At 41.1% G+C, this 13101-nt stretch overlaps 1 protein-coding gene across 1 annotated transcript in view; it reads left to right on the forward strand.

The window, feature by feature from the left end:
* Positions 1 to 13101, forward strand: part of LOC108087052 (acetylcholine receptor subunit alpha-like) — a 201630-nt gene that overhangs the window by 23468 nt on the left and 165061 nt on the right. The window contains 1 exon segment of the mRNA XM_043209126.1: positions 1131 to 1175. Coding sequence (XP_043065061.1) covers positions 1131 to 1175 — 45 coding nt within the window.

Consider the following 13101-nt stretch of genomic DNA (forward strand, 5'->3'; position numbering starts at 1 on the left):
AAATCTTACGCCGTTGTTTTTTACCAGATCGACTTGATTTCTTCCATATGGCATTTTATAACTACTATTGAATTTCGGATTAAATTTTATCAACATCGGACAACTCTATCATATAGCTGCCATAGGAAAGATCGAAAAATAGATATAGAATTAATGGAAATAAATTGATAACATTTTTTTTATCCCACGAGCATGAGTTTTTGAATATCAAGTTTTTTAACAACCCTAATATTGAGAAAAAGTTTCATAAAAATCGGACAGCTATATCTTATAGCTACCATAGGAAAGATCGAAAAATCTATATAGAAATAACGGAATATAAAGTTTTCTAACAACTCTTGAATTACGAATTAAATTTGATCAAAATCTAACAACTATATCATATAGCTCCGATATGATCTATAGTCGAAAATATGGAAAATGAACAGAAAAATCGTCTTAGCTTCGATGTTGTTTAGCCTTTATGTATTTTGTTCGACATATTTAATGACTGCAAGGGTATATAAGCTTCGGCAAGCCAAAGCTTCCTTTCTTGTTTTTATTGAAATACAATTAATTTAAAAAGTTACATTTCGAAACCTTGCTTACCGTCTTTCTTTTACAACAAAAAAAAAAAGTGGTCTAGATTCTTTTAATAAACTAATAACAAAATATCCTCTATAAATAAAAACCTACCCTGCAAATATGCTTAAGATGCAAACTTGGCTGCAAACATGGCTAATTTTCTTAGAACAACAATGTTATATGATAACATTTCCACTATTTTTATACCCTTGCAGAGCAAAAGGGTATTATAATTTTAGTCAGAAGTTTGCAACGCAGTGAAGGAGACACCTCAGACCCCATAAAGTATATATATTCTTGGTCGCGTCTACACTACGAGTCAAACAGTGCATTTTGTAAAGGTATCGTAAGGGAAGCGTCGATGGTGCTAGCTGCAGAACCGCTGGGAACCTGAGTGATTTTCAGGTGTTCTCGATTTGTTTTAGAGCAACTGTGATAAAGCTGTTCTTCATTTATATTATATTATTATATTTGCTCTTTTAAAACGGATTTTTAATAAAAGACATTGACAATGTGTTTAATTTTTTTTAATTGATTTGTATTTAATTGTACATTCTTCTTTACAGAACCTTAAAAATCAAATAATGACTACCAATCTTTGGGTTGAGCAGGTAAGTGACGTATATAGTTTTATGTTAACATTTACATTTAGTTTTTATTACTTTCTAAAAATTTAATTTATACGCAGTAAACTATAAAAAATACAATAAAATTGTTTTTTTTTTTTTATTTTTATTATTTATAATGGCCCAAATATTTTTTTAAAGCATTTTTTTTAACCAACAAAAAAAGAGGTTTTAAAGACCGAAAAAATGGCTATGTTTGATTTTTTTTGCGGCGAAATGAGTAAGTTTATTTTATTGGGCTTAATTAGATGTTATTGTTCAACTTTTGAAGAAAATTAGAAAAAAAATTATTAAACAATATTTAGAAATAAGCCTGTGGCTAATAATCTTCCCAAGCGCCTTAATAATACAACCAATTGTTTATAATGTTCATATATGTATTAGGTTGTCAAAAAGTCTTGCGGTATTTTTATTGACTTTTCAATTGTTCATAAAATTGGTTACAATAATGCGATTCAAGTCAAATATGCACCGTTTTGTTCGATGACGTGTTCCCAACGAGATGCCAACTTCATAATGCCCCTCTCATAGTAGCTCGCTTCCCTATTGGCAAAAAACTCGGAGAGCCAATTTTCACAGGACTCTTCTGTGGCCAACTTCAGACTACCAAGCGCGTTCGCCATGGACAGAAACAGGTGGTAATCACTTGGTGCGAGATCCGGACTATACGGTGGATGCAAAAGAACCTTCCATCCGAGCTCCCAGAGCTTCTGGCGCGTCACTAAAGATGTGTGTGGCCTGGCGTTGTCCTGATGGAAGACAATTCGGCCTCTGTTGATAAAAGATGGCCTCTTCTGCATGAGTGCTGTCTTCAAGCGGTCCAGTTGTTGGCAGTACAGGTCCGAATTGAGCGTTTGGCCATAGGGGAGCAGCTCATAGTGGATTATTCCCTGCCAATCCCACCAAACACACAGAAGAACCTTCCTGGCCGTCAATCCAGGCTTGCCCACCGTCTTGGCCGCTTCACCGCTTTTCGACTACGACCGTTTGCGCCTTACGTTATCGTAAGTGACCCACTTTTCATCGCCAGTTACCATACTCTTCAAAAACGGGTCGATTTTTTTGCGATTTAGAAGCGATTCACATGCGTCGATACGGTCAAAGATGTTTTTTCGCGTCAATTCGTGTGGCACCTATACATCGAGCTTCTTAGTGACTCCAAGCTTCTTCAAATGGCTAATAACAGTTTGATGAGTCATGCCCAGCTCTTGACCGATGCTACGGCTGCTACTATGCCGGTCTCTTTCGACCAATTCAGCGATTTTATCGCAATTTTCGACGACAGGCCTTCCGGAGCGTGGCGCATCTTCGACCACCTCTACACCAGAACGAAAACGTTGAAACCATCGTTGTGCGGTGGAAATGGAAACTGTATCGGGTCCTTAAACTGCACAAATTTTATTGGCGACTTGAGATGCATTTTTGGCTTTATCGTAGTAGTACTGTAAAATATGCCGTATTTTCTCTTTATTTTGCTCCATGATTTCGACGCTTTAACTAACGAACGACTTAAAAGAAAATACAATTAATCAAACACGTGTTAGCGCGTGAAATGAGCTTTCCAAAAAGGTATAGTATGACCTGATGCGACGAATAAAACAAAAACTACGCGCTTTCAGCGCCAACTAGCGAAAATACCGCAAGACTTTTTTGACAACCTAATATTTATGCGCGGTGGTCTGTGCACTCCGGCTCAAAGAAATAGATAAGAAAACAAGTCTAGAAAAGAGTCAAAGTATAGCCTTATTGAGAGTCATAATGAGTCGCTCTCTCGCTCTCAGAGATCATCGGAGGTACAGGCTCTTACATCCCTCCCTTATTGATGAGCTTCAGCTTCAGTCCTTCTCTGGGTGCCGATGTCATCTCAGTCGTCGATTCCATCCGTTCTGATTCATCCAGTTTCCTGAAATTGAAAGGCTGCAGAACGTCACCTGTGCTTGGGGAGTATAAATCTTTTCACATGGCTCACATTTCTTGTCAAAGTCTTTCCTCAGCCTGTTATTTTTATAATGTCTCCCTCTCTTCCTTCTACGACGTATTCGGTGGGAAAAATTACGTTTTTAAGAAAAACCTTGTCTCCCACTTCAACATTGATTTCTTTGGCTCCTCTCCTCTTGTCGGCATATTCTTTGCCTTTCTGTTTCTTCACCAAAACACGGTCTCTTTCTACTGAATCATTGTATTCTCCCATTAAATCTTGTACACCCGGAATCTTGTCCCTTATTACTCGATTGAACATTAATTCCGTTGGTGCAGACCCTGTGGTTCCATGGGGAGTCACATTATACGTCATAACAAATGATTGTATTTCTTCCTTGAAATTGTTCTTGTTGGTGTATGCAATTTTTAGCCTTTTTACTAACGATCTGTTCATATTCTCAACTTCCCCATTGCCTTGAGGCCAATAAGATGGCGATGTTACTTGCTCTATTCCGCATTGCTTACAGTATTCCTTAAATTCTGCACTAACATATTGTCTTCCGTTGTCAGCTTTCAACTTTTTAGGATAGCCTGGTGAAAATTTCTTTCATGGTACTGATTAACGATATTGATGAGATCGATTTTAGAAACTTGTATTCCATATACCTTGAATAATAGTCGATGAAAACTAGGATGTGCTCATTGTTAGGTAACGGTCCCAAAAGGTCTGTGGCTACAAAAATCCATGGTACTTCTGGAAATGTGGTTCGTTTCATAGCAGTGGGGTTTAATGCTTGCGATACCATTATGCAATCTCTGCATGATTTGACGAATTTCTCCGCGTCTCGATCTATTTGTGGCCACCATACCTTGGACCGTAATCGTCGCTTCATACCCGACTCTCCTGGATGGCCTTTGTTTGCCAACGTTAGAATCGCCTGTCTTAACGCCGATGGAATAACTATGCGGGTTCCTCGCATCATAATAGATCCAATAAGTGAGTGTTCATGTCTGAACGGAAACAGACTGTTTGACGATGAAGCGTTCCACGATTCGTCCTGCAGGCACGACATTGCATCTACGATCTCCTCGTCGTTAATGTTTTTCTCTGCAATTTCAGTGATCGGCATAGACGACGGAGTCGCGTTTTCGATTACGTGGAGAATGCTACGTTCGCCTTTCATGTTGTAGCAATATCCTGGGTTTAATTTATACAGTCGAGGTATCCGCAATGTTCTCCTTTCCGGTTTTATATTTGACTATGAATTCGATTCTCGCTGGAGGCTTCGAAGATGGTTAAAAAATGGTCTCTAATGGCTTATGATCGGTTATTAGTTGGAACTCTAACCCATCTAGAAAGTAGATTTTTCCACTGCCCACACTAATGATAGGCTCTCCTTCTCGGTCTGCGAATAGCGCTTTTCGACATCTGTCAGGCTTCAACTAGCAAAAGATATTATTTTCGGTTCATCGTCTTCATGAAATTGCAGCAATACAGCTCCTAATGCAACCGTACTGGCGTCGGCAATTAACTGTGTTTTGTGGTTTGGATTGAAATACTGCAAGTTTGGAATTTTCGCCAGACGGGATTTCGGTTTATCAAACGCATCCTGTTCCGTAGCACCCCAGATGAATTTCTCATCCTTTCTGAGCAGTCGTCGCGATGGGTCAGTTTTATTTGCTAACTCTGGAATAAATTTCCCTACATATGTTACGGGGCCCAGAAAACTTCGAATCTCCTCCTTGTTCTTTGGAGATCGAAAAGATGTGATGGTGTTAATTTTCATTGGATCGGCCTCGATGCCATGATTCGATAAAATGTGACCCAAAAAATTTAATTTAGCAGCTTTGTAGACACATTTCTTTTCATTTAATAATGCGTTGTTTTCTTTTAGAATGCCACGAACTCTTTCCAATGCTTAATCGTGCTCGTCCTCAGTTTTTCCAAAAACGACGATGTCATCTACAGGGTGGGCCATTTAAAGTTGACCCACTTGATTCTTAAAACAAAAACAAAAAAAGTGGAAAATTTTTTTTTTATTCCAAAAATCATTTATTTTGGTCCAAGGAGATTTTTTTACAAATTATTATTAAAAATGATATCACGTAAATGGGCACCTTTAACTCTGACAGCCGAATGCATTCTATTTTCAGCATGACTTTGGTCAATGTTTCAGACGATATGGCGGCTATTTCACGTCTAATGTTGTCTTTTAGTTGACTTAAGGTTTTTGGTTTATTAGCGTATACCTTGGATTTCAAATAACCCCACAAATAAAAGTCTGGTGCCGTCAAATCTGGTGATGTTGGGGGCCAGTCAAAATCACCCGCCCAGGGAACAATGTTCGCAATAAATCGATTGTTGCTCTAGCTATATGGCAAGTTGCCCCGTCCTGTTGAAACCAGAAGTTATCCATGACATTTTCACGAATAATAGGCATCAGAAATTCGGTTATCATTGCTCGATAACGCTCACCATTGACGGTTATCGTGGCTCCATCATTGTCTTCGAAAAAATACGGTCCGATGATCATATTCGCGCAAACACCGCACCAAACTGTAACTGGATACATGACTGGCATTACTTAGATTACCGGTGTTTACAAATTTTGCGTACAAAGACTTAATTGTGTTTTTAACTGGAGCACTTTTAACTTTATTCATTTTACGAAACGCACGTTGGGTTAACACAATTGAGAATTTATTTTCAATGTAGAGCTGAACAATTTGAGCGCGTTCCTTTGGAGTGTATTGTTCCATGGTATCAATTGTCTTCGACTGACTCTTCCAACGTAGTATGACATTTGACGATCTGTCGACGCTGTCAAAAGTTACAGGGTTGCCAAATGGGTCAAATTGAAATGGCCCACCCTGTATGTAACTAAGGACATTTGAGGAGCCTCAAGCCTCCTTTGGAATATCTCTGGTGCCGAGTTGACTCCAAACATCAATCGCTTATAGCGAAATAATCCTAACGGAGTTATAAATGTTGTTATTTCTCGGCTCTGTTGATGTAGCTCGAGTTGGTGGTATGCATCCTTAAGGTCTAGCCTGGAGAAATATCTAGCATCTCTGAGTTGAGTCATGAACGCTTCAAATGTGGGTAAAGGGTGGTTTTCATTCAAAATGGCTTGATTGGCCGCCGCATATCCAGGCATAATCGAATGTCTCCATTTCTTTGAAAACAAGACCCATTGGTGAAATCCAGGCACTTGATCCATTTCCAGGTTCAATAATATCTCGCCTTAGAGCATCCTGAATCTTTTCGCGAATCTTTTCCTTTAATGCAATATCCTTCGCATTGGCTGTTGTACTGGTTTTATGTCTTGATTTATTACCAATTTCACACTGTCCCCCTTCCAGTTCGGAAAAACCGATACCACCTCCATATGATTCACCTGCAGACCGAGCTGTAGCACACCCAACTTAATTGCCGTTTCTCGTCCAAGCAGTGACTGTTTTCCTTGTTCAATGACGAAAAAGGAGGCAATCATTTCAGCCTGTTTACCAACAGAAATTGGTGTCTCAAATACGTAAATTACATTTAATATTTGGTCCGAAGCGTATCCTTTGAACTGGTTCTGTGAGTTGGGGCGAACATTGAACACTGTGGCTTTATTCCTTTTTAGAGTGAACCAGTCGTCTTGACAGATGTGATTATAGCGAGACCCCGAATCAATGATCTGCCCCCCGATTTTGCATTTAATCCATTCTTCTTGCTCATCGCAATTAATTTTGAAACAATCCTCCGTTTTTGGCTTTTTAGTGCAGGAGCGCGTTTCATCTGGGTTAGTAGATCTCGATTGGAAATGTTGCCTTTTTAAAATCGTCCTACATTTTCGTCCAAAATGGCCAAGGCGACCGCACCGATTACATTTCGACTGTCGAGCTGGACAAGTAGGACAGTCATCTTTGTGGCCAGTACGTCCACATCTCCCGCATTCGAAATTTCGCCTATTTCCTGTCGATTTAATTGTCACGACTATATTTACCGGCTCCTCGGTACCCTTTGTCATCATCGCTGATTCTTTTCTTATTTCCTCGTCAACTTGACAAGCCTCGAGTATTTCATCCAGTGAATGTTCCTTTTCTAATAGTTTCCTTTTGAAATCTGCCGACGCCCATGCGTCAATTACCTTATCTTTGAGACAAATCTCTTCGATGTCAGCTTTCGTTGATCCAAAATCGCACCTCTTAATTTGTTGCCTTAGGCGCAAAACAAATTTGGCAAAACTTTCGTCGCCAGATGCAATCAAGCTCCTGCACATGTGTCTTTTGAATGACGAGTTTTGCTTGGGTGAAAAGAACGCTGTTAATTTGATATACTTGAAATACATCATTTTGTTCAACTTCGTCGAAATCGACTATGGCACCAATATCTAGAATACATCATTTTGTTCAACTTCGTCGAAATCGAATGCGGCATCGGGTAGTGAATACGCTACTGATTGCAACTGTATTCCACCTAGATGGAGTAGTTTAGTCCTCTTTTGCCTGCACGCAGTGATCTCCTCTGATTCAGCATAGATCTGAAATGCTCTCAACCATTTCTCCCATTCCAAACGAAGCAGTGCTTTGTCAATGCTTTCACACAAGAATGGTTTAATGGGTAATTCCGCGTTCATCTGTAAAAATTATAATATCTATATATATATATACATATATAAATATATATAACGTACGTAATTAATTAATTCTTAATTCTGTGTACATACTTTACTAAACGTATGTATGTATGTACATACGTACGTTTTTTTTCCTCTCTCTCTCTCTCTCTCTCTTTCTGACTTTTGTCAGTCTTACTGTCCCTGACCTTTGTTAGCTTACATACATATGTACATATATGGCTAACTGCCTCTGAAAACTTCGTTTCAGATAACTTCATTTCTTTTTTTTTTTCTATTTTTATTATTATTATTATTATTACTGCCTCTGCGCTTTGTCAGCTTAGTTTGGGCTAACTGCCTCTGATCTTTGTCAGATAATCTTTCGCTTTCGCACATTTTTTTTTTTTTAATTTGCACAAGGCCGCATGTGCCAAAGACTGATACCGACCCCCACACCAAAATCAATTTAATTTAGAAGCGTAAATCAATAGCTACAACTATTATTATCACGATCTTGGAAAGGAAGAGCATTTCCTTAGCCGTCGACATAGCTGTGAGGGTGGGGTAATGGTGTGGAGGTCGGTATCAGTCTTTGGCACTTGCGACCTTTAATTTGTTACTTCCAAAACGAGCGCGGAAACCCACAAATCTATCATAAAGGCTGCGTTTCCTGATTATTCAAGTACTTTTCACTTTATCAAATGGTCTTACCAGCACGATAACGCTCCCATCATACAGCTAGTGTGGTAAAAGAGTGGATTAAGGCTCAAAATGTGGACTTACTTGAATGGCCCCCATATTCACCTGACCTTAATATAATCGAAAACGTATGGGGGTTGCTATCGCGCAAGATATATGAAGGAGGCAGGTAATTTTATTGCAAAGCTACTTTAGTTAAGGCAATTAAAACAGCCTGGACAACCATTTCACTGCAAATACTGCACAATTTGTATAGCTCGCTTCCCGATCGTGTATTTGATGTTATATCGGACAACGGAGGTTTCACTTTTGATTAAAATTAGTAAAATGTACTTTAAAAATGTTCATAAGTATCAGCTAAGTTCAAAAAATATGAAAATTATCCTTAGTTACTTAAATAATTTTAATTGTTTTAGGTTGAACCTATTCAGATGACCGAAAAAAATCATGAATTTTGTTAACCTTTCAGAAGAATAAATTAAATAAGGAATAAATAATATGTTTTTGAAAAACCTTCTTCAGCATTTTATTATAAAATGATTCAAGAGTTAAAGAAAAAAAATTATGGAAATCGGTACACTGGTTTAGGAATTATAGACAAATTACTTCCTCTGAGATCATGAACCTATTCAGTTGAGCGGCAGTGTATGTATGTCGGTGTGTCAACGCCAGTTCTATGCCTACGTGACGAACGATGTGCAAAAGGGATAGTGCAATTGAAAATTTTATGTGCTTGTTGAGCATATATTTTTTTCTTATTCTGCGTTTATTTTTTTCCTATTTGATATATTTTATTTTCTTTCGCTTTCACTATTAAGTATTATTTAGCTCGTCGCCAATGTATTACCCGGTAACCGTACCAATAATACAACAAATTGTTTATAGTGTTCATATATGTATTTATGCGCGGTGGTCTGTTCACTCCGGCTCAAAGAAATAGATAAGAAAACAAGAATAGAAAAGAGTCAAAGTATAGCCTTATTGAGAGTCATAATGAGTCGGTCTCTCGCTCTCAGAGATCATCGGAGGTACAGGCTCCCACATTATATAAGCTTCAACTTGCCGCAACTAGCTTCCTTTCTTGTATAAGGCCTCCTATATGCCAAAGGTTTTTAGAAAAGGAGACAATACTTCATGCTGAAGTCAGCGCGTCGTACACAAAGGGATTTGAACTCGATGGTGTCATGTCCAAAATGTAGTAACGGGTCGATTTCGGACTTTGGTGGTGCCGTCCGCAAAAGGGAAATAATGGGACGGCACTGGAGTCTAAACTCTGTGATGCCATGCGCAGCGGGTAAAAGATCAAACGGTAAAAAGTCAGACCTTGGAGCCGAGGAAAAAAGGAGGGACACTGCTGCAGAAAGGACAAGCATCGGAACGCAAATAACAACATACAACGAGTGTACAAGCAGCAAAGCTCGAGTTTCAAAGTGAAACTATTTTCAAGAGACGCTCTGGACTAAAGATTTGCAATTCTCTTGTGGACATTACTCGACTTTGAGCATAGTTTATTGTGTAGCTAGTCCATTAGAAAACGGGCGAATAGAACTGTGAAGACAATGATAGCACAGTTCACGGGGCAGGACCAAAGATGCTGGGACGAAAAGTGGCCAGAAATTATGCTAGCAGTTAACTCGAGCGTGCCAGACTGAACGGGCTACTCCCCAGCATTTCTCACGCAAGGGCGGGAGCCACGTCTGCCAAACAGCCTGTACGACAGAGAACCCATAGGAACAGGAAAGCCAGCAGAATCGCCAGAAGAGAATGCAAAGAAGCTGCGGGAGTTGTTAGAGATCGTGCGTCGGAATTTGGAGAAGGCTGCCCAGGACCAAAGCAGGCACTACAACCTGAGGCGAAGAGAGTGGAAGCCCAAGGTGGGAGACATAGTGTGGGAGACATAGTGTGGGCCCGAGAACATCATTTATCTAAGGCAATCGAAGGCTTCGCTGCAAAGCTGGCACCTAGATACGACGGGCCATACCAGGTCACGGACTTCACATTGCCAGTAATTTGCAAAATACGTCACCAGAAGACACAGAAGGAGCGTACAATACATATAAGCGGGCTCAAACAGCAACGCACGGAGACGCTGACGATGTAAACAGCCATAAACACGAGTAAATGCTCTTCTAAAAAAAAAAAAAAAAAAAACAGGCGGACAGACATGAAAAGCTGAAGCAAACACGAGGACAATGCATACCTAATAAAACACCACCGGAAAACAGAAAAAGAAAAGAAAGGGCCAGCGATCTTAGCGTCGGACGAATGCCAAAGTCAGCCGCATCAACGGCTTAAGCGTCGGGCACAAACCAGAGTCTATAAGATGCCACTGGAAGCAGACAAAAACGCAAGAAAATAAAAGGGCGAGCGATCTTAGCGTCGGACAAAGACAAGAGTCAATCACCTGAGCAATTGTTGTCGTCGGGCATAAGTCAGAGTCTGTAGAAGCAAGCCTGGTCAAGGGAAATTACACAAACAAAGAAAAGCAAAAACAAATAATAGATAAGTCGAACACAGAACAACATCATCCAGCAAGAACAATGACATGCACGAGCCAGGAACAAGATGGTACTGCTGCAAGAAGATTCTTCCCGAGAAAAGAGACAGAACGGCACTCTTAAGTTAAGGTGTCGTAAGAGAGCGACTCCTAGGGAAATAACGGAACCGTCGAAAAGGAGAAAAGCTAGTTGGCGAAGTACCCGTGTATAAATGTGCGGGACAGGCGGCAGGGAGCGGACATTCGAAATACAATGTCAAGATGAGCACAATTGTGACACGCGCAGAGGCACGCCGGAGGCTGGAAGCTGAGAAGGGTCCCATAGGACTCGGAGGGGGCAAGGATGGTCGGGAGTGGGGAGCCAGCCCAGCACCCGGCCTACCCGAACCTCCCGACGGGTCCTGAAGGATCCAACGCCGACCGAGCCCGAGCCAACCGTGTCCTCGGACAGCGCGGTCGAGATGATTGACGATCCGCGGATGGAGGCCAGGAGGTGGCGCCTGGAGAAGGCAGTGGGCAGTCGCGGCAGCACGATCCCGGCCGGGACGACAGAAGTCCCAGATGGGCCGTCGGGACCCCCAAGAGCCAACGTGGAAACGGGGGTCAACGTACGAGCCCTTCGAGTCCACATTATGGCGAATAAATAAGTTATGATAAGAAAAGCCGAGCAGAACGAGCGGCCAAAACGTACGGGTTACGAACCTGAGAAGAACCAGTTTTTTGTAAGATGGGAAGTTCAGGCCCCTACTTTATCTGGCCGACTGACAGAATTTCAAAAAATGAATCTGCGCCGATAAGCATGTCTAATTTTTGGGGCTTGAAGAAGAATGGATCTGCCAATTTAATATTTTCAGGTACCCCCCCACCTGCTGGTGTTCACCACTTGATCCGGATAACCAGAAATATTTTTTAATATGAAAAAATCGGACGACAACTGGCTGCTCCCTACTCGCGACTTCCCTATTGTGTGTATTTTCTTTGATGCTTGGGCATTCGTTTCACCAATGGTCCGCAAGCTCATACACACATCCTCTCTTTTAATTTGTAGTCTCTGAGCGAGCTCGTCGGTCACAAAATTTATTTGTGAACCAGAGTCAAGCAACGCTCGAGCCACAACAAATTCGCCACTTTTTGACAAAACGCTCACGATAGCTTTGGCAAGAATGACTCTATCCGATGCATGAGCGTGGGCTGAGGAGGAGGCGGCAACGGAGATTTGTCTTAGGCGAGTATATGCGCAGCAAAGTGTCGTGTGAGGATTTGCACACCCTGCACCTGTTCGAGTTGCAATTTTTGACAGTGTGACCCTTGCGAAGGCAGTTGATGCATAAGGGCATTTTTTTGGCAAAATCGAACCTCTGCTGTACTGGTAGAGCTGCGAAAGAAGCGCAGTTTCCTATTTGATGCTTTGCTGATTTTTCGGCTTGAAAGCCTCTTCGGCGACCATGTGCTGGTATCGCCTGTCCAGACCCGACTCACATTCACTCCAAAGCGGAAGCGACTTCTTACCACTTTCTCTTTGTTCCTGCATCGACTTCTCTCATGATTAAATGAATGAGGATGGCATTCGTTATTCGTTTGTCGTCCCCAATAGACAGCAGAGTCATAAAGAGCTCTGACTGTGTTGATAAGGCTGTAGCTGATGGCTGGGACATTTTTGGCAGATTGAAAAAAGTCTATATATTGTCTATTGTTTGTCTATATATTGTCGAAAATAACCATTATCGTACACCCGCTTCAGGCTAGCCAGGGCCTTGGGATAATTGGCCACAGTTACTTGGAATGCCCTGACTGTGCCTAAAGCGTCTCCAGCTAGACACGATATTGAATGATTGAATTTTTCAATATCGTGCAGAGTGTCATCTTTGTCAACAAATGTCTCGAAAAGGCTTATAAAATTTTTGAATTCGGAGTGTTTTCCGCTGAAAGTTGGAAGAGACACGCTCGGCAAGCGGCATTGGGGAGTGCGCCTTGCCGGAGGAGCGGATTCATCGACGCTCACACGCCTGCTTTGTTGGATCTTTGGTCCAACCATTAGGATGTCGTTTAAAGACAAATTTTATGTTGTTTTGGCTGAGGCGTCAAAAACCACACGCAGTTTGGTAGTTGAGCTTTGAGGCCGCAACACTGCATGGTGCGGAATGACATAGTGAGGTTTATCAATCCTAAAATCACACGCGAGTTCCAT

Source organism: Drosophila ficusphila, unplaced genomic scaffold (assembly GCF_018152265.1).
Source record: "Drosophila ficusphila isolate 14025-0441.05 unplaced genomic scaffold, ASM1815226v1 contig_106, whole genome shotgun sequence".
NCBI lineage: Eukaryota > Metazoa > Arthropoda > Insecta > Diptera > Drosophilidae > Drosophila > Drosophila ficusphila.